This window comes from Leucoraja erinacea, chromosome 21 (genome assembly GCF_028641065.1).
Source record: "Leucoraja erinacea ecotype New England chromosome 21, Leri_hhj_1, whole genome shotgun sequence".
Lineage (NCBI taxonomy): Eukaryota > Metazoa > Chordata > Chondrichthyes > Rajiformes > Rajidae > Leucoraja > Leucoraja erinaceus.
Window position 1 is genome coordinate 31075881 of NC_073397.1, and position 27740 is coordinate 31103620.

The 27740-nt window shown below is 39.5% G+C and overlaps 1 protein-coding gene across 6 annotated transcripts in view; it reads right to left on the reverse strand.

Annotated features, from left to right (window-relative positions):
- Positions 1 to 11774, reverse strand: part of gmeb2 (glucocorticoid modulatory element binding protein 2) — a 31091-nt gene extending 19317 nt beyond the window's left edge. For 2 of the 6 annotated variants that reach the window (XM_055652509.1, XM_055652507.1), the window contains exons 1-4: positions 11635 to 11774; positions 5494 to 5666; positions 4926 to 4952; positions 1397 to 1488 (exon numbers count right to left, since the gene is read on the reverse strand). In XM_055652509.1, coding sequence (XP_055508484.1) covers positions 1397 to 1488; positions 4926 to 4952; positions 5494 to 5624 — 250 coding nt within the window. In that variant the 5' untranslated portion in view covers positions 5625 to 5666; positions 11635 to 11774. Of the gene's footprint in view, positions 1 to 1396; positions 1489 to 4925; positions 4953 to 5493; positions 5667 to 11634 lie in introns of those variants that run through there. The other 4 variants (XM_055652512.1, XM_055652508.1, XM_055652511.1 and 1 more) reach the window with 3 other exon arrangements.
- Positions 11775 to 27740: the final 15966 nt, after the last annotated feature.

The following is a 27740-nucleotide window of genomic DNA, read 5'->3' on the forward strand; positions in this document are numbered from 1 at the left end:
TTCTATTCAATAGTGAATACTTTAACTCAAAGAACATTGTATGTGCACAAAAATATGTAAATCAGATCATTAGTTAGTGATACAAACAATTCTTTGTCAATTGCCATTTAAACAGAAAATGGGTGCCTTTCAAAGATTGGAGAAGCTCTTATTTTTAATACTCATTAGCAATTAAACAATCTCAGAACAACGCATCCAATTTAAATTTACGGAACAGCTCTTAACCCACGTAGGTTTTTATGAGTGGGTAAAATTGGATGATATCCATATAGAAGAGTAACAGTCTTAACATAAAACGTGCAATTGCCACACTTGTGGTTGCTTTGTGTTATCCCATTATCTCTTCTTTCTACAGAAACCATCTTTTATAAATAGTATTTATTTATTAGAAATAAAAGGTTCTGTATATCTTCTTGCCCTGGCTCTAATCTTTTCCTGTGGCAATGGAAGCAGTTTTTAAAAGAAAAAAGACCATTTATTTCAGTCAATGAAACTGCAAAATATTGGATCACAAATTTACATCATAATAATTTTTTTAGGCATCAAAATAGAAATACACTGCCAGCAAATGGCAGTGTCTATTGCAGTTTACCTCACAGTGAGATATAGCTGGTTGAAAAAGTGCCATGACAATATGCCGTGATTTAATTATTTGGAGAAAATAATGTTTTGCAGAAATACAATAGCACTGATAGTTAGAAACAACTCTCTAGTTGGTTTAGGAGGTTTCTTTTTCAAGAAAGTACAAAAGTAAATAAAATGCGCAAGTTTGAGAATTAATTCTATTTGTACTTGAATGTCACAACAGATGTTTGCCAAGGTGGGAAACAATGCCACCTAAAACCAAGGCTTGCGTAACCTTCCAGAACGAGGTTCATCTAATAATTTGAAGATGTTTTAATTACAAATATAGTACATAATCTAAATGTGGGCATCGTTGCTCTTTAAATCTGATGCAGTAGCAGCATCTGACAAAACTAACTATATTAAACGTGTAATTATCTAGTTTCACAAATGTCCGCTTCCCTCCATTGTATGTCATCATCCCATCGTCAGCTTTACCACAATCCACATTCAATTCAAAACAAGATTGTAAAGAATAATGTCAACGAAAAAAAAAAATATATATTGTTTTCTGTACACAATGCAAAAAATATGATTCAAAGCATTATCCATTCAATAAGACAAAACTCACAGGTAACAGGTAAAAAAAAGGTCTTCTCAAATATTAAATTTATGTTCAATGTTTTGAAGTGTCCTCCCATTTTCATAGAAACATGGTTACTATCACTTTAAATTAACTTCAGAGGATAATCTCTGATGACAAATATAGACAACATCACAGGATTAACATCACAACAATAACTTACGATTTGTATATGGTCAATGCACTTACCGATAATATCACCTTTCTGAATAAGTGTGGAGGAAGATGAATAGGTTCCAGGAGTGTTAACAGAGTCCATACTATCTTCACTTAATCCACCACTGAATAGACAGAAACAAAATAGGATTTTTTCACATATGAGACTAATGTAGCCACTTGAACCTTGGTATTGTGTTATAAAGTGCATGCATAGAAAAACAGTAAACTGTACTTCGTCTACCTAGAAATTCAATGTCAGATATTTCTCTCAAATAAATTCACAATGTATATTTCCTAAGCATTTAATTGCTTGCCATTTAAAAAAAACAAAACCTGTAAAATTGCATTACAGAAAGGCTTGATGCTCTCCTGCCATCATGTCTACAGCTTGACTTCAAATCCAACTTGTTGGAGAAAAATCTGTTTTCTGATGTAAAGGAGGACTTCATTCTGAACGGCCCTCAAATCAAACCTAATCCACAAACGTTGCACTGAGATGGAGGATAACAAAATTGACAAAATTTCCAGAAAAATCACTTTTTTTTGTGTGTTTAGCTTGGTTTAGGGATATAGCACGGAAACAGGCCCTTCAGGCCACCAAGTCCACACAGATCAGCGATCCATGTACACTAACACTATCCTACACATACACCAGGAATGATTTAAACAGAAGCCAAATAACCTATAAACCTGTACGTCTTTGAAGTGTGGGTGGAAACTGGAGCACCCGGATAAACCCCATGAGGTCACAGGGAGAAGGTACAAACTCCATACAGACAGCACCTGACATCAGGATCGAACCCAGGTCACTGGTGCAGTAAGGCAGTAACTCTACTGCTTTAGACACAACAAGCTGGAGTAACTCAGGACAGGCAGCATCTCTGGAGAGAAGGAATGGGTGACATTTCGGGTCGAGAACTCTATATCGCTTTGTTGCCCAGCAGTATAAAATTGACACTCACCCACCCAAAACATAATTGCAAAACTGACAAAATAATTAATAATTGACATCCTTTCCCAGCTTTCATTTCATTTACCACAATATGCACTCATTGCAAGTGAGAAATATCTTAAAACATAAATATATGTAATTGTTTTTTTTTAAAAATCAGAAATCGTCTTAATTACATAAACCCTAGTCATTTTTTCACATTCTTTAATATTCTCATTGTTATTCTCAAAAGGCTATGCTCTTAAATGGCATTTTGGTTTAACACAATTTAGATTACCAATATGTTTCCATTCCATTAATTGACAAAACTATGCAGAAAAATGTCAAACAAAGCATTTTAATTATTATTTTTGAAATAGGTGTTAAAAGTACTGTTTTGTTCCATAAAATACTGTTTTGTCTCAAATCTCCCGAAGGAAAGAGAATATAGTTTTAGCGCTGGCAGTTTCAGAGGACTTTCAGTTAAAGTTCATTCTTCTGTGAGTAAAGAATAACTTTTGTTTATTAGGTCGTACAGCTGGTAGAGCTGCTGCCTCATAGTGCTAGATGCATGGGTTCAATCCTGACCTTGGATGTTGCCTGTGTGGAATTTGCACATTCTCCCTTTAACTGCATAGGCTTCCTCCAGATGCTCTATTTTCCTACCACATCGCAAAGACATGCGGGTTTGTAGGTTATTGGCCTCTGTAAATCCCTCCCAGAGCCTGTAAAATTCCCATGGGATGATCAACAGTCCCCGTGGAATCTGTGGGCTGAAGGGCCTGTTTCCATACTGTATCTTTCAATCAATTCAATCAATTAGACCCATGTGATCGAAAATCTCACCGCAGATGTGTTTGTTTCTCTAATGGTAATATCATTTGGGCACGTTTTATATCAGATTAAAAGGTGCCAGGGCAAACAAAAGTCTTGCCAAAATGTCAGCAGTTTCTCCTTGAGCACCAAGAGCAGCTAGAAATGTACAGACAATTGCTCTACTACAGGTTAACCAATTTTCAACTTCACACTAAAGTTTTTTTTGGTCATGCAAACAAATTTGTTGGTTTCATTTTTTTTCTCAGGAATCTACTTCAAACACAACCATAATCCCACAATCTATGACAATCCCAGTTTTATTGAACTTCCTTTCTTCCACAGCTGTGGATCTCACTCAGAACACATCTCACAAACCTCAATGTCCTAACAGCAGTGAAGTGCCTTAGTTTCAGATCCTGACTATCCATTTCCTGTTCTGCATTCAATCTCAGAAAAGTTTACAATCCAGCTCTTACAATCCAGCTCTTACAACCAGTCTTTCCGCTGACTGGAGAGCACACAACAAAAAATGCTTTTCACTGTACCTCGGTACACGTGACAATAAACTAAACTAAAACACTGGATATTTCTAGGACAAAGCAGCTAGCATTCCATTTATCATCCTAATGAATTACAACACCCAGCATCTGCAATATGAAGTTAGCATATAACATCTACAACTGCACTTCTACAACCCCTATGGACTTTGATAATATTGATCAAAAATTTTACTTCCACCATCTCAAAGGTCAAAGACAACAGATGCACTGGAACGCTTCAACCCAAGGTTCTCGTGGAAAAGAATATTAATTACATGGACAAGAAGAGGCCTCAGTATGAAATGGTTCAAAATGCCTGGACATTAAATGCTGGCAATCTCTAGAGGTATGGACATCAGTAAACAAATTAAAAGTATTAAAAACTCTGAAAGGTGAAATGGTCCTGCCTGGAAATTCAACGTGAATATTTACACTGGTTGATAGACCCCATAATAAATGATTCCTTAATATCAACTAATAATATTAATAAAATATTAATATTAATGATCAGTCTGAAGAAGGGTCTCAAGCCAAAACATCACCTATTCCATCTCTCCATAGATGCTGCCTCACCCGCTGAGTTTCTCCAGCATTTTTGTCTACCTTAAAATCAACAAGTTTGTTTTTTTCTTTGTAGCAGAGTTTATAAAATCAGTCTCCTGCAATTCAGCTTTTCAGATATATTCTTCCATTCGTAATTTCATATAACTTTTACAATAGAAGCTAAAGTCTTTCAGCATTAAATGAGGTAACATTGACCAAATATCTTTGTGTGATTATAATATTTTTCCACCTGTGTCCCCACATCCCAACAACTTCTTTTAAGAGCTAGTCACAAATTTTGAGGAAAAAAAATACATCCTTGGCCTAAAAAGATGTGCCAAAAGTCAAGCTTCATCTGTGCATATAGGCTATTAAATTAGTAGAAGCAGGCTTACATCAGAAAACTGTGACACGCTTGCCTTCTGAGCTGCAGGCATGTGTACTCAATAGCATCATTCCCTTTTCTCTGCTATAAACCTGACAACTAAATAACTGTTATTGTTAGCTTAATCTGCTACTCAGCACGATATGAAGTGATATCTTAAATGAGAAAAGTTAAATGCTGCAGGTGCCTTTAATCAGTACCAAATTATGACATGAACAGCTTACCAAGCAATCCATGCAAATTTCTTGTGATAACAAAGAATATCCTGATAATTAATATCCATAAAATTATGTATTGATCATTTAGACAATAATGTTTTTATTTATGGCTTAAGTATATACTTACAAGCATTGCAACATTACTGGGAATGATCTGTAAAAAAAATAATGCACCTATTCAATGCATGGTGCCACAACGGTAGAGTTGCTGTCTTACAGCGCCAGAGACCTGGGTTTGATCCTGACTAAGTCTGTACAGAATTTGTACGTTCTCCCTGTGACCTCCGTTGGTTTACTCAGGGAGCTCTGGTTTCCTCCCACACTACAAAGACCCTACAGGTTCGTAGGTTAATTAGCTTCAGTAAAAATTGTCCCTAGTGTAGGTGTAGGATAGTGTTAGTGTACATGGATCGCTGGTCTGCGCAGACTTGGTCGAAGGGCCTGTTCCCAAGGTGTATCTCTAAACTAAAATTAATTTGATGTGTACTTTATCATGGTTCAAAACATCTTCTGCTGTGGTCATTGTTAAAGTCAACATCCACTATCTTTTAAAGGAAAATAAGTTAATTTCTGAAATTCCACCAACAACCACATTAAACAGTTACTCAGGTCAATTTGCAACAAAGGTTCAACCCATTCAAGAACTAATAAGCAGATTACATACACACACGAGAATTTTGAGCTTGTCTATTTACCTAGGTTGCGTTGATTTGAAGTCTACCAACACTGTCTTAACCTCTTCAATTGCACTTCCATCTGATGGCGTGTCAGGTGTTGTTACAACAACGACCTCCTCCACATGAACACTGACGTCTGGAGTCGCCATGTGTATAGGGTTGTAGTTAGTTGATGTCTGTCGTTTTCCCAGCTAAAAGGAAAGCAACATTTCCACAAGTTACTAATGTTATAGAATCACACATTTGTGAGTTATTTGAATTAACTGGCCAAGGAGCGACAAACCAAATAATGCAAAATAAATGGACATCACCCCATGGCTTTTAAACCTATGATGCATAATTCAACTATTTTAGCCAATCAACTGGCTCAGTGGCACAGCAGTGAAGTTGGTGTCTTACAGCGCTAAAGACCCGGGTTCGATCGTGACTACAGGTGCTGTCTGTACGGAGTTTATACGTTTCCCCATGACCTGCATGGATTTTCTCTGGGATCTCTGCTTTCCTCCCACATTCCAGAGATGTACAGATTTGTAGGTTGATTGGCTTGGTAAAAGTTTAAATTGTCCCTAGTGTGTGTAAGATATTGTTAGTGAACGGGGATCGCTGTTCGGTGCGGACTTGGTGAGCCAAATGGCCTGTTTCCATGCTGTATCTCTAAACTAAACTAAGTTGGCAATCATGCAAAAAAGAATGAATTATATGTTTCACAGTTATGACCAACTTGTGTCATGTGCCAATTTGAAGATTCTCAGTACATAATAAAAACACACATGCACTAATTCCCAGTTGGATATATCCAGTAATTTTTGCAAGGGTGTTGTAGTCCTGTAAACATTGATTACCAATCCAGTGATATTAAAGAAAACCAATACCTGCAAACACAAAAAAATTACAAATAGCAATTCCAACCAGTACCCTTCCTGTTGAGAGCATTAGGCCAAGGAATCAGCATTATAGTTAATCAAAATGTTAACTTCAAAGGGAATCATGATGCATGATAAAACCATGCCCATTCCACTATACACACTGCACATTAAAGTCAACATGCCGCCTACTCACTATAATGATTTTTAGAGGCTCTCGGTCCACTAGATCCATGTTGACTATAAATAACCCATCTATAGTGATCCTACATTCCAGCAAGTAACTTGTGGGGTTTTGCCTTGTTGATTCAAGTGCTTGTTTCCATATTTTTAAAAATATTTTTAAAATCTCCTCCACCAAACCCTGAAATAATGTGTTCCACTTTCCAAACACCCACGGAGTGAAAAACATCTTCCTTGGTTCCCCTCTCTTACCGTATAAACTTACCTTAATGCAATGCCCTGTGGTTTCATACAGTTCTATCCTGTGTATGTCCATCATAATTGTGCATACTTCATTAAAGTCTCACAACCCAGCCTATTCAGTCTCCCTCATTACTGAAAAACTCCATCACATGCAACATCCTGATTATTCTTCTCTGCACCCACTACAGTGTAATCACCTATCCTACAGTCATAGCTGTAACTAACTAACTAACTAACATATTATAAAGTCATAGAAAACATAGAAAATAGGTGCATTCGGCCCTTCGAGCCAGCACCGCCATTCATTGTGATCATGGCTGATCGCGGTGGAGTTGACACTGGTCGCTCGGTCGTACCATAACTTCTTTGCTCTTATATTCATATCATAGCTACTGACAAGTGGCCTGGATGCCTTCTTTATCTACCTGTACTGCCACCTTCAGGGATCAATGGACCTCTGCACCAACATTTTCTGTTATTCAGTGTTCCCCAGGGGCCTAATATTAATTGTGCATGTCCCACTCTTATCAGTGCAACACCTCCCACTTATTAGGATTAAATTGTTTCTCCCAGTTCCCGTGCTCCCTCCAACATTCCCGAGCCTCAGATCCCATGCTCTCTAATGTTACCAGACCCCAGTTCTCATGGTTCCTCCAACGCCGCAAGGCTCTGGTTCCTGTGCTCACTAACGTTCCTGGGCCTTGGTTCTTCCGCTCCCTAATGTTCCTGGGCCCTGGTTCATGCCTTCCTTAATGCTGCTGGATTCTGGTTCCCATGCTCAATCTAATAGTTTCCCATGCTCCATCTAATAGTTTTCCCGGGTTCTTGTGTTTGCTTTCAACCTTCAAGGTTCACTGGAAAATCATAGTATTGTGTATCATTTTTTAAAAACCTACAAGGGTGTTGGTGTACAAATAGAAAAAAACATTACATAGTCTGGAAAAATCTGTCAATTCAGCCCCACAAAATCCCATGGGTGTGGATTATAAACTTGCCAATGTCCTCTAGCTCCACACGCCAATTGCCCATTGCGTCATTAATGGGCTCAAATCTCTCAATGGTTACCTCCTTTCCCTTAAGATATTAATTACATGCTCTGTGGTTTTCGTCATTATCGTCCTGCAGTGAAATGTCGCACTCCCGCACCATCCCCCTGCCCCGGCACCCCTTTATCCTAATTTCTTTTTTAAGTATCCCCAACTTTTATTTTCTTGAAGATAGACACAAAATGTTGGAGTAACTCAGCAGGACAGGCAGCATCTCTGGAGCGAAGGAATGGGTGACGTTTCGGGTCAAGAGCCTTCTTCAGACTGAAAGTAATGGGAAATGGGAACAAGAGATATAGACAATGATGTAGAGAGATAGAGAACAAATGAATGAAAGATATGCAAAAAAGTATGAATGATAAAGGAAACGGGTCATTGTTAGTTAGCTAGAGTTCTCACTTAGCTAACGCTAATAATGACCTGTTTCCTTTATCTTCATGCCCATCTACACTAATCCTATTTATAGTACAGTACTAGAAACGGCCCTTCAGCCCACAATGTCTGTGCCGGATATGATACCAAGACCAACTATTAACAGCCTGCACATAATCCACATTCATCCATTCCTCGTCAAGGCCAGCAGCATAATCAAGGACGGGTCGCACCCTGGCCACTCCCTCTTTTCCCCTCTCCCATCAGGCAAAAGGTATAGAAGTGTGAAAACTCCCACCTCCAAATTCTGGGAGTTTCTTCCCAGCTGTTATCAGGCAACTGAATCATCCTACCACAACTAGAGAACTACTACCTTCCTCATTGGTGACCCTCACATAATTCCTTGATCGGACTTTGCCGGCTTTACCTTACACTAAAATGTATTCCCTTATCATGTATCTATTCACTATAAATGGCTTGACTGTAATCATGTATTGTCTTTCCGCTGACTGGATAGCATGCAACAAAAAGCTTTTCACTGTACACGTGACAATAAACTTAACTGATATCCGTAAGCCAGTTCAAAACTCTCTTAAATGTCACTATCAAACTGCCTCATCCTCCACCACCAGCAGGACGTTCCAGGCACTTCCCCCCAGAATCATCCATTAGAATAAACATCAGCTCCACAGAGGAAACGATAGGTTAAAAATACGTTTTCTGAAAGCATGGGATATTGGAACTTGCTCCCAAGAGTAATGCACGGACAGAAATAATCAGTGCAAGGACAAAACTAAACCCACAAAATATACATTTGTTTTAGGCAAGGTGCTTATGTCCAGTGTATTGTATCAACATGTGCTCAGGTACTTTATAGCTGGACATTCTTCTGCCACTTTCTGGATGTTGCATTAATAAATCAGAATTCCTGTTATGTAATTAATGTTAAAGTAACTAGCTAAAAACCTTTGTTGCAGATAACCTAAAGTTTAATGAAAGTTTGATAACAATCAGGAGGCTTTAATCACACATCTCAAACTGAAAGTAATCACATATGCTGGATGAATGAGTGGTAAACTTCAGCTAAAATCGTCAGCCCACTTACAGAACATTGTGGTAACAAAGATGAGTTTAAGAATAAAATGCAACATATCACTTTGTGGATAGTTTTAATTTTTGATTATATGCTATTGATAGAATTCAATTTGTACAAATACCTCCATTCCAAATGTGCTATAATAATTGTAGATGGAAATGATATTTTAGTGCATAAACTACTCCATTATGATTTTTGGCCTTTCCATCTGATCGAGCTGATGATAATATGATCCTGATGAGCATGTAAATTACCAGTGTAAATAATTCATACAAGATTATGAATTTTCTTTGTTAGTTTCCATACCCAGTTTTTGATTAATGAACATTTACCAATTCCAAATTAGAAACTGCAAGTTCATTTTCAAAATGTACAAGGGCTTCTGGGGTCACCATCTCTAATTAACAGGACTGATGCTTGCAAATCCAAGCAAGGTTTCTCAGAGTCTAGTTTTGGACTCTGAAATCATCTTTATTTGTTATTTGAATAAACAGTAACGTTCTATGTCATGGTCTAGAAGTGTTTAGATTGTTAACCAGGAAAAACTTGTGCAAAGTTTATATTTTAGAACTTTTTAATACTTCTTTGAAGCTCACCATCAAGTCACAGAATTGGTGACCTACTTAATTTTTAAATATGCTTTCATCTCAGATTTAACAGGTTCCCTTTATCGAAAGGCATCAAGACAAAAATATGCCCTTGTTTGAGGAACTGCAAATTACTCGTAGTTTGATTGAAATACTGCAAATATTCATAGCCTCAGTAAAACAGTGACTTTTACAAATCACTTCAGATGCAAAAATGATTACTGATCTTAAAAATATAGAAAATATAAACGCGTACACATTTGTGTGTACACATTTGTACTTTAATATATAAAAATGTATATCTGCACTTTGTTAAGTGCACTTTTTATATTAATAACATGTATAATGCAGATTTCTTAAAGTGTATGTGTATATATATATAATATATGCATGTGGCATATATATAGTGTGCATGTATATACACACACGTGTGTGAACTTGTCATTTTTAGAGCAAACAAGGACAACATATGATATATACATATACACACAAACACGTTAAAGTACATGTTCATCAGATTGTCTGTGCATATAAGTGTATATATGTGTCATCCTACCACAATCAGAGAGCAGTGCTTAAGTACTATTTACGTCTGATGTCCCTTGGACTATTCTTGACCGGACTTTGCTGTCTTTACCTTGCACTAAACATTATCCCCTTATCATGTATCTATACTGTCAATGGGTTGATTGTACCCATGTATTGTTTTTCTGCAGACTGGTTAGCATGTTCGGTACATGTGACAATAAACTAACCTGAGATGTGTGTGTGTATATATATATATACATACACGCAGATATATATTAAAGTACTCATACATGTCATTCTTGTGTTCAAGAAGGAACTGCAGATGCTGGAAGAGCAATGTACACAAAAATGCTGGAGAAACTCAGCGGGTGCAGCAGCATCTATGGAGCGAAGGAAATAGGCGACGTTTCGGGCCGAAACCCTTCTTCAGACTTCTTCAACCCATCAGTCTAAAGAAGGGTTTCGGCCTGAAACGTCGCCTATTTCCTTCGCTCCATAAATGCCGCTGCACCCGCTGAGTTTCTCCAGCATTTTTGTGTATTTATGTCATTCTTGTTTGCTTTAAAGATATGGACAAGTTCGTAGGCCCTTTTCCAGCTCAGATTTAGCTGTCATCTGAAGGAAACCTAGTCACGATGTGTAGTTGACGGGGTATGCAATGCGGCTTCATTCCTCTCCACTCAGTTGCTCCCCTTTAGCACCGCAATATCCCAGCGCCATTTTAGGAATTAAAAGAAAATACTGTTTCCATATATAATATAATGTTTCCAAAAAAAAAGCGGCGCGGTGCATTTGAACCGCTGGAGCGGGGGCTGTGGTGCTGAGTGAGTTTGCCTGAGGTGAAGGAACCGCGCGTCGAGTTTGATGCCAACTTCTCAACGAGCTCGACGGCCGGCAACGCGCAAGCCGCACAAACTTGATATGTAACCCCCCCCACGGCACGCTGACTGACGGCGGCGGGAGCCAATGGAAGGGAGGGGCTAGAGCTCATCGACGGGAAGCTGGCCAATGGGAGTGGTGGGAGGGCGGGAACTTGGGCGCCAGCAGGTTGGGTTGCGGCACAAAGGCGCGGGATGGTCAGCCCGCCATCGGCGGCGACGCAGCTGACGCCCTCCTCCGCCGCTGCCGTCGTCGTCCCTCCGTCCGCACACTGCGCGCCGTCCGGCCCCGTCAGCGTCCTGACGTCCCGCAGGCACCCGCCTCCGTGGAAAAAACGCGGCGGGGGTCAGCGCGCTCCTTACCTGTGAGTCTCACCGGTGAGATACCGTGTTGGAGTTTTGGAAAGCGGACATAGGCCGGGCGGCGGCAGGCAACGGGCGGCGACGTAACTGTTTGTGGAGAGCGCGGGGCTAAGCGCAGGCGACGTTGGGCTGCTTACGCACGCTTTACGTCAAGGGGGACGTACATGGCCCCGGACGTCATGTGCGTCACGGGGAGCCTGTGGGGGAATGCTGATGAAGTTGCTGCAGGAGTGCTGCACTGTCACTGCAACAAGTCAAATCAAGAGAGTTTATTGTCATATGCACCAGATAGGACAATGAAATTCTTGCTTTGCATTAGCACAACGGAATATAGTAGGCACGAATACAGAACACATCAGATCAGTGTATCCATATACCATTATATAAATATATACACTGCATCTGCAACAGTAGCCTCTGTCATTGCAGCTTCTGCCACTGTCATTGCAAATTCCACTACAACTGCAGCCTTTACCAGGGTGATTCTTCAGTAAGCCTCTACTTTGATGCTGTATATAAGGAAAACCCGTAATTCTATCCCATTTCTTTGTTTTCTATATTGTTAATAAACATTCCTCATAAATAAAGATTAAACCCAAAATGAATAAAGTGTGCTTTATGTTTTTTCCTGATGTTCGATGCCCCCCCCCCCTGAAAACTGCATGTCCCTGATTACTTGTGAAATTGCAAGTCAGCATTTTTTTTTAATGGGGATCTATCTGAAATGAAAATAGTTTTAAACAGTAGGTATTAATAATTAAAATATTTAGCACCCTTAAAAATGATGACATTTTAAATCTTACTGTTTTTTTCAAAAATGTCTTGTCCCGATGGTTGGAGTAATTTGCGTCACTCAGCTTTGTTGAACTGTCCCACATGGCTATAAATCGAATAAACGCAAACTTCCAACCTCAAAAGACGGCGGGATTGGAAAATCGCCTACCCTGTGAATTTCTCCTGATTCACGGGACGAGAAGAGTGAAAAATCTGCTTTTTGCTGCTCAACCTTTGTTCAGCACCATCCCCGAACGGTGCTGAACTCTTAGAAAATAAAAAAAATCATTCTTTTTTGATTAGTATGGAGAACAAATCGTGCCATGTGTCTTCCGGCGAGGCCATGCCGGGCTAAAGGCTTGGGCTACCATACCCGTCACGGCCACCTCCGTAACTTAACCCCTGATCTCCATCTAGCTCCAGCTCCAGGGAGCGGAAATCGCTATCAAAACATGGGGGGGGACACAATTTCTTGGTGGCCGCGCACACGCACACACACGCATCACCAGGTTGCTGTAGATTTCTGGAAAGGAATTCTTGTACATCTTGACAATATTGATGCCACATTCATACTAAGCTGTACACTGTTGAACTGTTAAAAACTGTTATTTAAGAATTGTTATGTGTACACATATTGTATTTGCTTTGAGAAGTGTTCAAAATTCTTATATAGTGTATTGAAAATTCAAGGGTCTCGACCCGAAACATCACCTATTTCCTTTGCTCCATAGATGCTGCCTCACCTGCTGAGTTTCTCCAGCATTTTTGTCTACCTAAGGTTCTATCTACAGTAGCTGCCTTGTATTTTCACATGAAAAAATGAATGAAACACCAGTGTTAAGGAAACACTAATCCCTGTTCATTATGTTGCTTCCTGTTCTCAACCTTTAACAATTGTTGGAGCCTTAAGATAATAATAATAATAATAACTTTATTTGTTAAGCACCTTAAGCTGACCAAAGTGCTGTACAGAAAAAAGAAAACAAGCAAGACATCATAAAACAGGCAGAACAACAGAACATACAATGAGGCGCTCAGCAAGTGACGCAGAAATAGCTTGATAAAGTTCATCAATTCAACATCGCTGGCTTTGCCATGTCCATTAAAAACAGCTAGAGAAGGGGCCTGTTTAACGTTTTAGTCATCTCCGCCACGTGACATTACGGCATGTGGCTCAGCGTGACGGAGATGGCTTGATTGTTCATCTCCATCGCGCTTTGCCATGTCCATCACATGAGTAATTTATGCTCATAATGTGTAAAATGATACAACAATTACCATAATTATCAATTGTAATTGATAAATGAACAGTATGCTTCAGCCTATGCATCTGAAGTTAATATTGTTTTCGAGGTAGTTGGTGAAAAGTTATGTGACGGTTACCATTCTTGCTGAAAATCACCACTTTTTCCGGCAGTAAACTGGTGCAAAGGTTTAAAATCAATGTGCTAGACATTTTTTTAATGGTGGGTTTTTTTGAGGAAGATACTCCATAATTTGAAAGACTGATAAAATTTTGATTTTATAATCTTAACTCAATTATATTTTGCAGTATTGTTCATCATAAAAATGCGATGGATATGACTGAATGCAATGGGCAACCGGGCAAAAGAAGAGGAAAAAATAAATTAAATTCTCTAAAAGATTGTGCTCAACAGATTTTTCCTATAGTAGAGATGTTCATCTATGTGAAACAACATTCAAAGTTGTAAGTTTTATAATCGGGTTTCCAGAAGCCTCAAAGTAGACACACTGAAGAATCACCCACCATTTGCGCTGCATCTATCACTGCAACTCCCACTGCAGCCTCTGCAACACTCTACAATTGCATCTGTCACTGCAGCCTCTGCAACACACTCTCTACAACTGCATCTATCACTGCAGCCTCTTCCACTAACTGCATCTGCAGCTTCTACCACTGCAGTAACTGTCATTACAGCCACTGCATTTGTAGCCTCTGTCATTGCATAGCCTCTGCAACACTGCATCTGCAGCCTCTCATTGCAACCACTGCAGCAGCCTTTGCAACTGTCATTGCATCTGCAGCCTCTGTCAGTGAAACTCACTGGATCATCACTGCAACTGTCATTGCAATTGCCACTGCCTCTGCAGCCTCTTCCACTGTCACTGCAGCCTCTGCCGCTGTGGCCCCTGCCTCCCCACGCCACTGCAGCTCCTGTTTGTTGGTTTGTAATTATCTAAAATTGGATAATTCAATATTCATTCCTTTGGATTGTAAGTTACCAAAGCAGAATATGAGGTGCTGTTTCTCCAATATGCATGTGATCTCACCCTGGCAAGAGAGGAGGCCCAGGACAGAAAGGTCAGTATGGTAATGAAAAGAGGAGTTAAACTGATTAGGAACCAGGAGATGCAGTAGGCCTCGGTGGACCAAGGGCAAGTTTTCTGTAAAATAGTTTGGCATTTATTCATGTTTATTAGATTGGTTGATTGATTGATACAGCATGAAAACAGGCCCTTCAGTTCACGCCGACCATCGTTCACACCTTTGCTCTGCCTATTGTAAGTGAGTTTGGCTGGATTGTATTTCTGTACAATAATATCTGATTTAATTGGATAGTATTCTTCAGACTTCATGTCTAGTTCTATGTTATCCCAGCTTCGCATCTACGCCTTGCACACGGGTCAATTTACAGAGGACAATTAAACTACAAATCAGCACGTCTTTGGGATGTTGGAGGAAAGAAATCCCTGAGGTCAATGCAAACCACACAGAGAGCACACAAAATCGGGATCAAACCCAGGTCTATGGTGCTGTGAACCACATAGAGAGTGGTGAATCTCTGGAATTCTCTGCCACAGAAGGTAGTTGAGGCCAGTTCATTGGCTATATTTAAGAGGGAGTAAGATGTGGCCCTTGTGGCTAAAGGTATCAGGGGGTATTTAGAGAAGGCAGGTACAGGATACTGAGTTGGATGATCAGCCATGATCATATTGAATGGCAGTGCAGGCTCGAAGGGCCAAATGGCCTACTCCTGCACCTATTTTCTATGTTTCTCTACTGTGGAGCAAATAAAAATAACCTGGCTGGACCAAATTACTTTAGCAAGAAATTCTCCTTAAAGTACTGATTATCATTGTTTCTTGGTTCCTTATTTAATTTGTTGCTTCTTTTTCCACCGTTTTTGGCTTTCTAGATCGTGATCCACTATCTTTGCCGTTTTTGTATTTCCTCCAAGTAAAATTTCCATCTTTTCTCTATGGTCTCAGTGGGTTATTTCTATATACTTTGTACTTTATCTGGGATTGTGCTTTTGTATGGTATAATTTACTGAACAACAGAATGCAAAAAAACAATTTCACTGTACCCCGGTACATGGGATAATAAAGAATCATTGAACCACTGAAAACATGATTATTGTAAGGTTCCTTAAATGGTAGACAATAGCTTCCAAGACCTGCATCTACTTGTATCCACTTTCCAGAAGCGTGGATACCAAATGTTTCTCTCCATTCTATTGTTCAGCATGGCTGTTTAGAGTGAATAGCCAGGAAGAGAATGAAAATAAAGTTTAAGACCATGCTGGCTGGTATTGCTCCATTGCTCAGTAAATAACTCTTATCAAGACAAATGGAGAGTTTATTTTTTTATTTTGTATTTAAAAAAAATTAAATACAAATATGTGTGGAATGCATTAATCTGATGTTTGAACCCTGCCTGAGGTTCACCCTCTATATTATCTTGACGTTCTTACCAATGGAGAACATATGGTGAGAGATAAGCAGGTCATTCTCTTGGAGCAGTACAAAGATGAGCAGTGAAAACGTAATTTTGATGCACAGAAATGCCAATGGGTTATTGAGTATAAAATGAGATTCTGGCATATGGGAAGATATTGCAAGTATACTGTATATACTGATATACAATATTCTCATTATTTATGAATGTTAAAATATTTTCATCATGCCCATATTTAAAATGGAAATATGTAAACCATTTATGTGTAACCTCCCAGATTGCAGGTAACTAATTTTTATTGCCATTTAATAATGAATTTTACCTCTTTAAATTCTTGTATATTTTTACACAAAACTAAGAACAAAAATATAAAATCAAAAATCTTTAGATTGCCATCTGAAAAAGATTCAGCAGGCCAGGCAACAACTATGGAGAACAGAAATAAATGATTTTACACCTCCACTATATAAAAGTGAGCGTGTAACTATCTCCCACCTATTAATACCATTTTACTAGAAGATTGTACTTTCAAGTGACCTGACCATTTAGCATTGATGTCTAACATTTTAATCCTGGTAAATATTACGTTAAAACCTGTACATTTTTACTTAGGCAGTTCCAGGTCATGACTTGTACTGATCAATACAGTTTTCCATCTGGGATTGTAGACAAATCATGGAGAACACACAGCCGTCACTACATAGTCAACAGCCATCTTTATTGTTTTAGCAAGACTATATCAAATGGACCATGTTCTCCTATGAAAAGTAGTTGATAAACAGGTTATAAAAAAATAAATAAGCACATGCAAAGTGCATGTTTAAAAATATTAGTAGTTGAGATGAATATTCTGAGTATTCCGAAAAGGATATGCTCTATGACTCTAAAACAATTCCTGGCTGATATATTACATTTTCCTTCCAAGCAATATTTAGGTCTGCATTTTAAAGATTTCTGGATTTCCAAGAACTATAGGGCACCAACTTTCTCTGCAGAATTATCAAATCAAATTGGTAAAAAAAATGTTTATTCTCAAGGTGATTAAACCACGAGGCAGTAAACATAATTTGCTGCTCTGTGTATAACCTGACATAGAAATTATAGTGTTGTGATGTATGATCTTTATTAAATCCTATTAATGTCAGCACATTATTGTGCTATATTTCATCTGTCAATGCAATAAGTGCCAGTTGGAAATGGATCAATCACAGTGCCACTCCTTATCTGGCAGAAATTGCATAACCTAGTCAAATATTGGGTCTATTTCAGCCATTTGCAAAAATCACTTTTCAGAACATAAAATAAATCTTAAAAAACATTCCTATTTTTTCTGTCTAAAGTAAGAGGTAGTGTTTAAAATGTCCAAACTGTCATCAAAGCGACTTTGAGTCCTTGAAAAGCGCTATACAAATAAAATGTATTATTATTATTATTATTATTATTATTATTATTATTATTATTACTTTTAAGGCATTGCATTGAAAATTGCATTTACACTGACTTTCATTATCCCTGAATGCCTCAAAGCAATTCAAAACTAATGAATATACTTTTGAATCTTAATCATTGTTGAAACAAAAAGAATGTTTTGCATTTGTATGATCAAGAATCTTTCAAAGTGTGTTGTATCTAAATAAGTACTTTTGATGTGTTGAAATCTAGGTATCATGGCAGCCAAATATTCGAAAACAAGCTCACTCAAATAGCAATGTTATAATAATCAGATTACCTATTTAATAGTTGATTGAGATATATGTATCAATCAACATATCTGGGATAAATTCTCTGATTTTTATTTTATTTCTATAGCATCATAGGATTTTAATGTCAATATGAGAAAGCATCCAAAAAAGTGGACACAACCTTGCAGAAACAAGAATGCAGATGCTGGTTTACACAAAAGGACACAAGTACTTGAGTAACTCAGTGGGTCAGGCAGCATCTCTGGATAACATGGATAGGTGGAGTTTCAGGTTGGATCCTTCATATTGTGGGACGGTGGGAAGAGGAAAGCTTGAGGAGAGGCAGGGCAAAATGTGGCCTGTGGCCATCCATTACTTGCCACGTTTTGGCCTGCCTCTCCTTATCTCAGACCTTGTCCATGTATCCTCACTGGAATTCAGAACCTTCTATCTTAGAAGTAGATGTGCATCCAACTGAGCCATGGCTGACACACAGTAATGGGTTTACAAGGCTGAAATGTCATTACTGTCAGAAGTGGTGCATTAAATAAAGCATTCTGAACTTAGTTACTGCAGCACCAATGCATTTGTTTACATTTATTTATAATAATTTCCTTCTATACTGTATAGAGCATTGGCTAATTGGACATGAACTTAATTATCTTGAAAATAAAAACCTTTAGGTCTCAGTTCTAATAAAAGCACTTATTTACAATTTACGTTCCATGTACACAACATCCATTACAAAATTCAGAGGTAAAAGTTTGTTATATTGTAAGTAATTTTTCAACTTCCCTATTATGTCTTTATTAATTTATTGGTATTTTGTTGGAATGTTCGAGGTTCATCCTTGACAATTCGTTTGGCATAAGGCACTCAACAATCTTAATTTGCATTAATAGCACAGCATATACAAGACCATCTTGAGCATTCTCATTCTCAGATTTACTACTGTTTTGGTTTTGCTTTATTATAGTCATAGATGGACACAGCATGGAAGCAGGCCCTTCGGCCCAACTTGCCCATGCCGGCCAACATGTCCCAGCTACACTAGTCCCATCTTTCTGCGTTTGGTCCATATCCCTCCAAACCTGTCCTATCCATGTACTTGTCTAACTTTTTTAAACGTTGGAATAGTCCCAGCCTCAACTACGTCCACTGGCAGCTTGTTCCATACACCCACCACCCTTTGTGCGAAATATTTATGCTTCAGGTACATATTAAATCTTTTCCCCTTCACCTCATACCTACAGTGCCCTCCATAATGTTTAGGACAAAGACCCATCCTTTATTTATTTGCCTCTGTACTCAACAATTTGAGATTTGTGATTTAAAAAAAAACACACGTGGTTAGAGTAAATAATGTCAGATTTTATTAAGGGTATTTTTATACATTTTTGTTTCACTATGTAGAAATTACAGCTGTGTTTCTACATTGTCCACCCATTTCAGGGCCTAATGTTTGGGACACATTGCTTCACAGGCATCTGTAATTGCTCAGGTGTGTTTAATTGCCTCCTTAATACAGGTATAAGAGAGCTCTCAGCACCTAGTCTTTCCTCCAATCTTTCCATCACCTTTGGAAACGTTTATTGCTGTTTGCATGAGGACCAATGTTGTGCCAATGAAAGTCAAAGAAGCCATTGAGTGAGAAACAAGAATAAAACTTTTAAGAGACATCAGCCAAACCTAAGGCTGACGAAAATCAACTGTTTGGAACATCATTAAGAAGAAAGAGAGCACTGGTGAGCTTACTAATGCACTATGGGAACTTCACTCGCCCCCCTGCAGGAACTATACATCAGGAGGTGCAACTCCAGAGCCAATAAAATCATGGGAGACCCCTTCCACCCCTGCAACGGACTGTTCCAGCTGCTAAGGTCAGGCAAACGCCTCCGTTGCCATGCTGTGAGAACGGAGAGGTTGAGAGGAGTTTCTTCCCAGAGGCCATTCGGACTGTAAACTCCTATCTCACCAGGGACTAACTTTACTGAACCTTTTTCCTTCCACCCACAATATTTAATATGTAAAAGAATATGTGATTCTGTTTGTAGTTTGTTTGTTTGTCTTTTTGCATAAAGTCCGCGAGCATTGCCACTTTTCATTTCACTGCACATTTTGTATGTATAAGTGACAAATAAACTTGACTTGACTTGACTTCTGGTCTACAACACTCTCAGAACCCAGACCCATTCACTGTGTAGTTCCTGCCTGTTAGACTTCCCAAAATGCAACACCTCACATTTCTCTGTAATAAATTTCATCAACCATTCCTCAACCCACCTGGCCAATCGATCAAGATCCTGCTGCAATTTTTCAAAACCACCTTTTGTATCATCAGCAATTTTCTAATCTTGCCATGTAAGATTACATGATTGTCATTTCTGAAACTTTGACAACCTAATGCCCATAGATCAAATGCAGATTATCTGGAATGAAAGTCTTGTCATGAATTCTATATTTTAGAAATTATCCTGTTCTTATGATAACATATTCCAACAATGCTGACTTATGTCCTCTAGAGGCACGGAATAACAGATGTACCATCTGTATCCTGGGATATAATTAACTGGAAAAATAATAGATACTGATGTTGAGTCATTATTATCCTCCACAACCTCCCTTTCATTCCCCTGATTATATATATTTTTTTGTTCAAGACTTTTGCTTGTAATTTCCTTTGGCTCCGGTTTAACTCTAATTCAGTGGCTTAACTTTCTATCTCACATCTTGCTTTCTGCATCTTAATTCTTAGCAAAGGCTTGAGATTATATAAGGCACTAAATATGTTCAAGCACTGTTTTTTCCTCATTTCCCCCATTAAACCTAAGTTGTCAAACAAGAGGACATGACTTCAGAGTTAAGGGACAGAAGTTTAGGGGTAATATGAGGGGGAACTTCTTTACGCAGAGAGTGGTGGCGGTGTGGAATGAGCTCCCAGTGGAAGTGGTGGAGGCAGGTTCATTGGTATCATTTAAAAATAAATTGGATAGGCATATGGATGAGAAGGGAATGGAGGGTTATGGTATGAGTGCAGGCAGGTGGGACTAAGGGGAAAAAAAAATTGTTCGGCATGGACTTGTAGGGCCGAGATGGCCTGTTTCCGTGCTGTAATTATTATATGGTTATATGGTCTTTTGTGCTTTTGAGATGCGCCTTCAATATACTTATTTAATGCCGCTAAACCATTTTCCCAAGTTATTGCACAATGGAGTTATCCAAGTAATTACTTCTGAGGGAATATTAGTTGTAAATTATCATTGATAAGTGGGCCTTTTAATGTAAGAAATGACTTTTTAATACTACATATTAAAAGTACATTTTTGGTAGCGTGTACAACTTTAAGCCAAAAATAATACTTGAATTGATCCTATTGTTAAGTTTATCATTTAACAATAGCAGCATCGTAATGTGCATTAATTGATTCAAGTTTATTTGTTGAGAAAATGATTTTGTAACCCAAAGATTTATATCTCACAGGTATAACTATTCCATGAAACAAATTAATTTGGATTGTATATCTGATGCAGATAAATATATATGATATTATCAATTTAGTTTCATTTTACAGAATGTAATATCATGGGGGAATATTCCGTGAAGGGAATTTGACTTTGATTTTTAATGACACTGAACAAAATGAATTAATAATCTCTTCAATGGTGTTGGAGTGCAAGTTAATGCATCCAGACCACAGGTGGTCATCTGTATTAATTTTTTTTAATGGAAAAACATTTACTAAACAAACCAAAAAGCGTCAAAGCATTAGACTGTTCATAATATGTTCACAATATAATGGTACCCAAGGGTCCTGCGTGATTTTGACATGTATGATGTCAGACAATACTTAACAACCTTATTTGTCACCAGGTTCCTTTGTGACTTGGCAAACGATTGCATTACATTATATAGGGTAGCCCTGCAGTACTCAGACGGAAAAAGCTAATTTGTGCAGAGATGGTGGTGCCAGTCAGAGCAACACATGGGGCACCACAACATAAACTGTCCCAAAGCTCTGCGGGGATTTCGTCATTTCTGTTTTTCACAAGAGAATGGGATCAGGTTTGGCTGTGACAACATCCAAGGGTGGAAAATCCTACCATTATTTGTCTTGATTCACAAGACTGGCAGCTTAGGGAAGAAGGGTTGAAATAAAAAAATCTAAAACATTCTATTTTTATTGTGTAGGATGAAACTGCAGGTGCTGGATTATACTGAAGATATGCTCAAAATGTTGTAGTAACACAGCAGCTCAGACAGCATCTCTACAGAAAAGAAACACGTGAGATTTCAGGTCGGAACTCACCTTCAGGCAGATATCTATTTCCATACTATAGGAATATTTCTATTTCTATTGGTACAAGTGTTCGGGGGTGAAAGCAGGTAAATGTGATGATCCCAGTTTGCCAACTTGGTCCACATGGACAAGGTGGGCCGAATGGCTTGTTTCCACATTGTATAGCTGTATAACTATAAATCAGTCAAATTATTAGAATCATGCCCAATTGAGCATTTTTTGGTTGTGTGAAAAATTTAAGTGGTGCTGATCATCAATAGCTATTCAAATGATTGAGAAGGAGTATCAGAAAAAAATATCAGAACAAGGAATTTTCCATGCCAGACCTGAAGAAGTTCTGATCCACAACCAATTGCACTTGGAGATTTGCATCATCCTTTCCAATGCCCACCAGCTTCTTTCCATGAACATCTCCATATCTACTATCAGGAATACTGGAGATTAGAGTAAAAAAAAACCAAAGGGATGGAGATCGGGGATGGGATCTAATCTAGTAAATAACTATATGATCCTTCCATGCAGCATTTCCTGCTGATTGGTAAGGTTAAAACTAGGCTAGGTTTTTCCAGATATGCAGTGTTGATTTTAATCTACTGATTGGTGGACATCTTTACTGATGAATACCAATGATATTTGATTGATAGATTAGGACTAGACTAAGTGGGACCCCTTGGGTCCCAGTCGCACGGGAGGCCTGGGCCCCCCAACGCAACCCATTCCCCAACGCAATATTCCACCACACAGCTGTTCCCCCAACGCAACCCGTTCCCCCAAAGCAATATCCCACAACTCACCCAAAGCCCCTAACTGCACAGGCACGGCTCATTTTCCCTCATCCCCCAGCACTCCCACCCCCCTCCTCTTCATGTGTAGGAGGGGTGTGGGCAAGGGGGTGGAGATGGGGGGGGGAGAGTGTGGTATGGGGGGGGGGGTGGGGGGGGTGTGTGGGGGAGGGGGGTGGTGGAGGGGGGGGATGGGGGGATGGGTGGGTGGGGAAGGGGTGTAGGAAGGGGGGGTGGTCTGCTCACACCGCACCTTCAGCTTTCGGCCTCACTCTGTAGCTCCCGGTCCCACTCCAACTTCACTCAGAGGCTTCCGGTTCAACTTAACAGCTCCCGGCTCGTAATGCTGGTCACCGCAGAAGCAGCCCGCACGCTGCTCTCCAAAGATCATAAAGCGGAGCTGCTCTCTCCCCGCACGCTGTTCTCTGCCCGCATGCTGCTCACGGACTCAGCACCGCCTCTGGGGATTTATTCTGCTCACCCCAGTGATTGACAGTGGGTGCCGGAAGGGGCATTACCTTCATGGTGACCGAGGAGGCGAGAAGACCAATCTGCTGATCTCACAATTTTTTAAATCTTCATAACTTTTGTAATATTCCACCGATTGGAACAAAACTTGGTGCACTTGGAGCAGAGGAGAACAGTGAGTAAGGTAGCAAAAAATCCTAGCGATATAGGGTACCATTTTTGCGCAAATTTAATAAAAATGCAAACCGGAAGAGGACAAGGTGAGAGTTTTAGTAATAGTAGATAGATAGATAGATAGATAGATAGATAGATAGATAGATAATGAAATAAAAGGCATTCTAGCTTCTAATCTCGTATGTTAATTAGAGAAGTGAGTTTACAATGGAATGTGTAAAATCGGAGACACCCGGATCATCTTTAATCAGACATTACATTATCTTGCACTAAACACTATTCCCTCTATCTGTATCTGTACACTATGGTCGACTTGATTGTAATCATGTATAGTCGGTCCACTGATTGGATAGCATGCAACAAAAAAACTTTAACTCTACCTCAGCACACATGACAATAAACTAAACTAACTAAACATCAGAAGTCTCATTGTATTTGAAGCTCATAATGATGATGTGGAGTTGAGGGCTACTTGATTTCAGACTATGATAGCCATGTGATGATAGCACAAAACTGGCAAACTTAAGACTATAAGTGTCATTGTGATGAACTGAGAGATGCGGGTGAGGAGTGGTTTAGTTTAGACATACTGCATGGAGATAAAGGCCCTTTGGCCCACCGAGTCCACGCCGACCAGCTATCCCTGAACACTGACACTATCCTACACACTAGGGACAATTTACAATTTTACCGAAGCCAATTAACCTACCAACCTGTACGTCTTTGGAGTGTAGGAGGAAACCGGAGCACCCAAAGAAACCCCACATGGTCGCAGGGAGAACGTACAAACTCCGTACAGAGAGCACCTGCAATCAGGATTGAAACTGGGTTTCTGACGCTGTAAAGCAGCAACTCTACGCCATCGTGCTGCCCAATGGGAGGTATAGGTCAATCATGGGTGGACGGTGAGGGTGGTGTTGATTGAGCATGGGTAAGTGTTGTAGATTAATCATGGAAAGGTTCTGCCAGTTACAACTTAATCCCGATACCCCATAAACATATTATTTGGAGTTCTCCAATCATTATTGATCAGCAGGTATAATGAAAATGAACATAACTCAATTTCAGCTGCATAGTTCAAAAGAATACTGGAAATCTAACTGATGCGGAGTTACAAGGGCCAGCAAAGACAAAAGAGAATCAGCAGGTGAAGAGGAAGAAATCTGCCTTCTAGACCCAGAAGATATTGTCCAAGTGATGAACGATTGTGGATGATATGAGGTGTTTGTCTGTTGTACAGAACTTGTTCACATATTAATAACTCCAGAAGCAGAAAAAATCAAGTATTTTTGTATTGGCAGCAATTTTACAATGACGCTTTTTTTAACATGTTGTTAGGGTGCTACAGCCAAAAAAATAGCAACTGTACATAGTTGAGTCATAGTTGTGCCAGCTGCCGTATTAGGAAGGGCATGGGTAGGTGGTGAGGAGTGCTGGAGACTGAACATGGGTAGCTGGAGCATGAGAGCTTGAAATGCTAATATCTGCTATAATATGCAAACTACACAAATCAAGCTGGATCATCCAGGATCATTCTGCGTTCCCAGTTTGAAGTTGATTGTTCAGTGGAAGTAGGCTGATCCTTCAGCACATTGTCTACTTGTGCACCATTTTGAACCCATCTCTTTTAACGTACTGAGCTACCATAAAGCTCAGATTGTCCATAGTATTATTGCTCATGATCTAGACAGAACCTAAATCTTTCACTGCTCTTAGACCATTGAATAGCAGGAGATATCTGCCTCTGCAATATCCCAGATAGGAATGGAATTTCTAGATAAGTCTTGGTCTCTGCTAACTGCCCCTAATGTGTAGGAAATTAATGAGAAAGTGGAAAACCAGGAACTAGTGCAAACGGATGATTAATGGTCAGTGTGGAGGGCCAAAGGGCCTGTTTCCAGGCTTTCTTTAAAATTAAAGATAATCTAAAACTTATCTGCAGATTCAAGAACAAGTTCTCCCCATTAACCGTCACCAAAGCCAATAAACCTACAAATCTGTATGTCTTTGCAGTGTGGGAGGTAGCCTCAGAGGGCGGTGGAGGCCGGTTCTCTGGATGTTTTCAAGAGAGAGCTAGATAAGGCTCTTAAAAATAGCAGAGTCAGGGGATAAGGCAGGAATGGGGTACTGATTGGGGATGATCAGCCATGATCACATTGAATGGCGGTGCTGGCTCGAAGGGCCAAATGGCCTGCTCCTGCACCTATTGTCTATTGCCTATTGAAACCGGAGCACGCGGAGAAAACTCATATAGTCACAGGGAGAACGTACAAATTCCGTACAGACAGCACCAGTGGTCTGGATCGAACCCAGGTCTCTGGCCCAGTTAGGCAGCAGCTCTACCACTGTGCCACCATTGTGCATAACTTTTGTTTTCTACCTACAACAACTCACGCTGTGCTCTGTGCAGCCATTTTCCAGTGCTATCCAATTTAACACCAGAAATGGAAACTTGCTGAAAAAATGTATTTAATTTCCTCTGCAGGGACTACTGATCATCTTTTCAACTCCTACATTTTTTTCCTTTTTCACTTGTGCCCTTTCTGACATTCTCTAGAGTGTCTGTTGCCATAGCAAAAGCTACTGTAAGTTGCCTCAGTTCCTAAAATCTCAAGAAGCCCTTTGCTGAAGTAATTGCCAGCATGAATTATTCTGTGTCGCATGAGATAATAACACCAGACAGAATTATTGCATCATCTTCTCACTTTATCAGAGAGTGAAATGATTCTCACAGCTGTAATTTACGGGAAAACAAAACTTTCCCTTTTATAAATAGAAAATATGTAATTATACGTTAACTTTAAAGTCCTGATCCTTTAGAGTGTTTATTTGACATATGCACCAGATGTGAACCAGAACAATGACATTCTTACTTGCTGTAGCATTATAGGCACATTAGATGCAAAAACAACAATAAATATACAATAAATTATCAGCTATTCCAAAGTGCAGATATTGTAGTGTACATCGAAGATAGAGACAAAATGCTGGAGTAACTCAGTGGGAAAGGCAGCATCTCTGGATAGATGGAATAGGTGATGTTTCGGGTCCAGACCCTTCTTCGGACTGAGTCTGAAGTCAGTCAGTCAGAGTCTGAAGAAGGGTCTCCACACGAAACGTCACCCATTCCTTCTATCCAGAGATGCTGCCTGTCCCGCTGAGTTACTCCAGCATTTTGTGCCTATCTTCAGTTTAAACCAACATCTGCAGTTCCTTCCTAGAACAATACAGAGTGTACATAGTGGTTTGATGGTGGTTAGGGTTGTTCAAGAACCTGATGGTTGATGGGAAGTAGCTATTTTTGATATAGCATGATCCAGCTTTAGATTTTCTTCAGTTTTAAAGGAACAGCCTGGAAACAGGCCATTCGGCCCACCAAGTCCATATCGACTATTACCCTAAACGCTCACCCATTTACTCTAGTTCTTTGTTTTATCTTATCCACACCCTACATATCAGGGGCAATTTGCAGAGACCAGTGGAGAGTAAAATTTGAATTTAGTTCTCAGGCTCCTGTAGCTTCTTCTAACATGGGTAATGTGAGAGAACTTATGGGTGGCACAGTGGTGCAGTGGTAGAGTTGCTGCCTTACAGCTCTTGCAGCGCCAGTGACCTAGGTTTGATCCCGACTATGGGTGCTGTCTGTACACAGTTTGTATGTTCTTCCTGTGACCACGTGAGTTTTTTCTGAGATCTTTGGTTTCCTCCCACACTCCAAAGACATACAGGTTAATAGGCTTAGTATAATTGTAAATTGTCCCTAGTGTGTAGGATTGTGTAAGGGTGCGGGGATTGCTGGTCGGTGTGGACTCGATGGGCTGAAAGGCCTGTTTCCCCGCTGCAGCACTAAACTATAAACTAAACTAAATTTAAAGTCATGTGCCTAATATATTTGTGCTATTAACTGTCCAATTAGATATTTAATGGCTCAGGAATACCATCTTAGCTGTAAATACCTTACTCTGCCTCATTCTCATGTTGACATGACCCTTTGTCATGCACCTCGGATCTGGGTCAATAGTATGGTGTGTAGAATGAAGACACAAAAGTGCTGGAGTATCTCAGTGGGTCCAGCAGCATCTAAGGAGAACGTGGATAGGTGACTTTTCGGGTTGAGACCATTTTTCAGAATTGTTTAATAAAAGAGATTATACCAAGATTCGTGCTGGAAGACTTTCCTTTTTGAAAGTAAATGCATTTCCATAGCATCCTTCTAGATCTCAGGATCC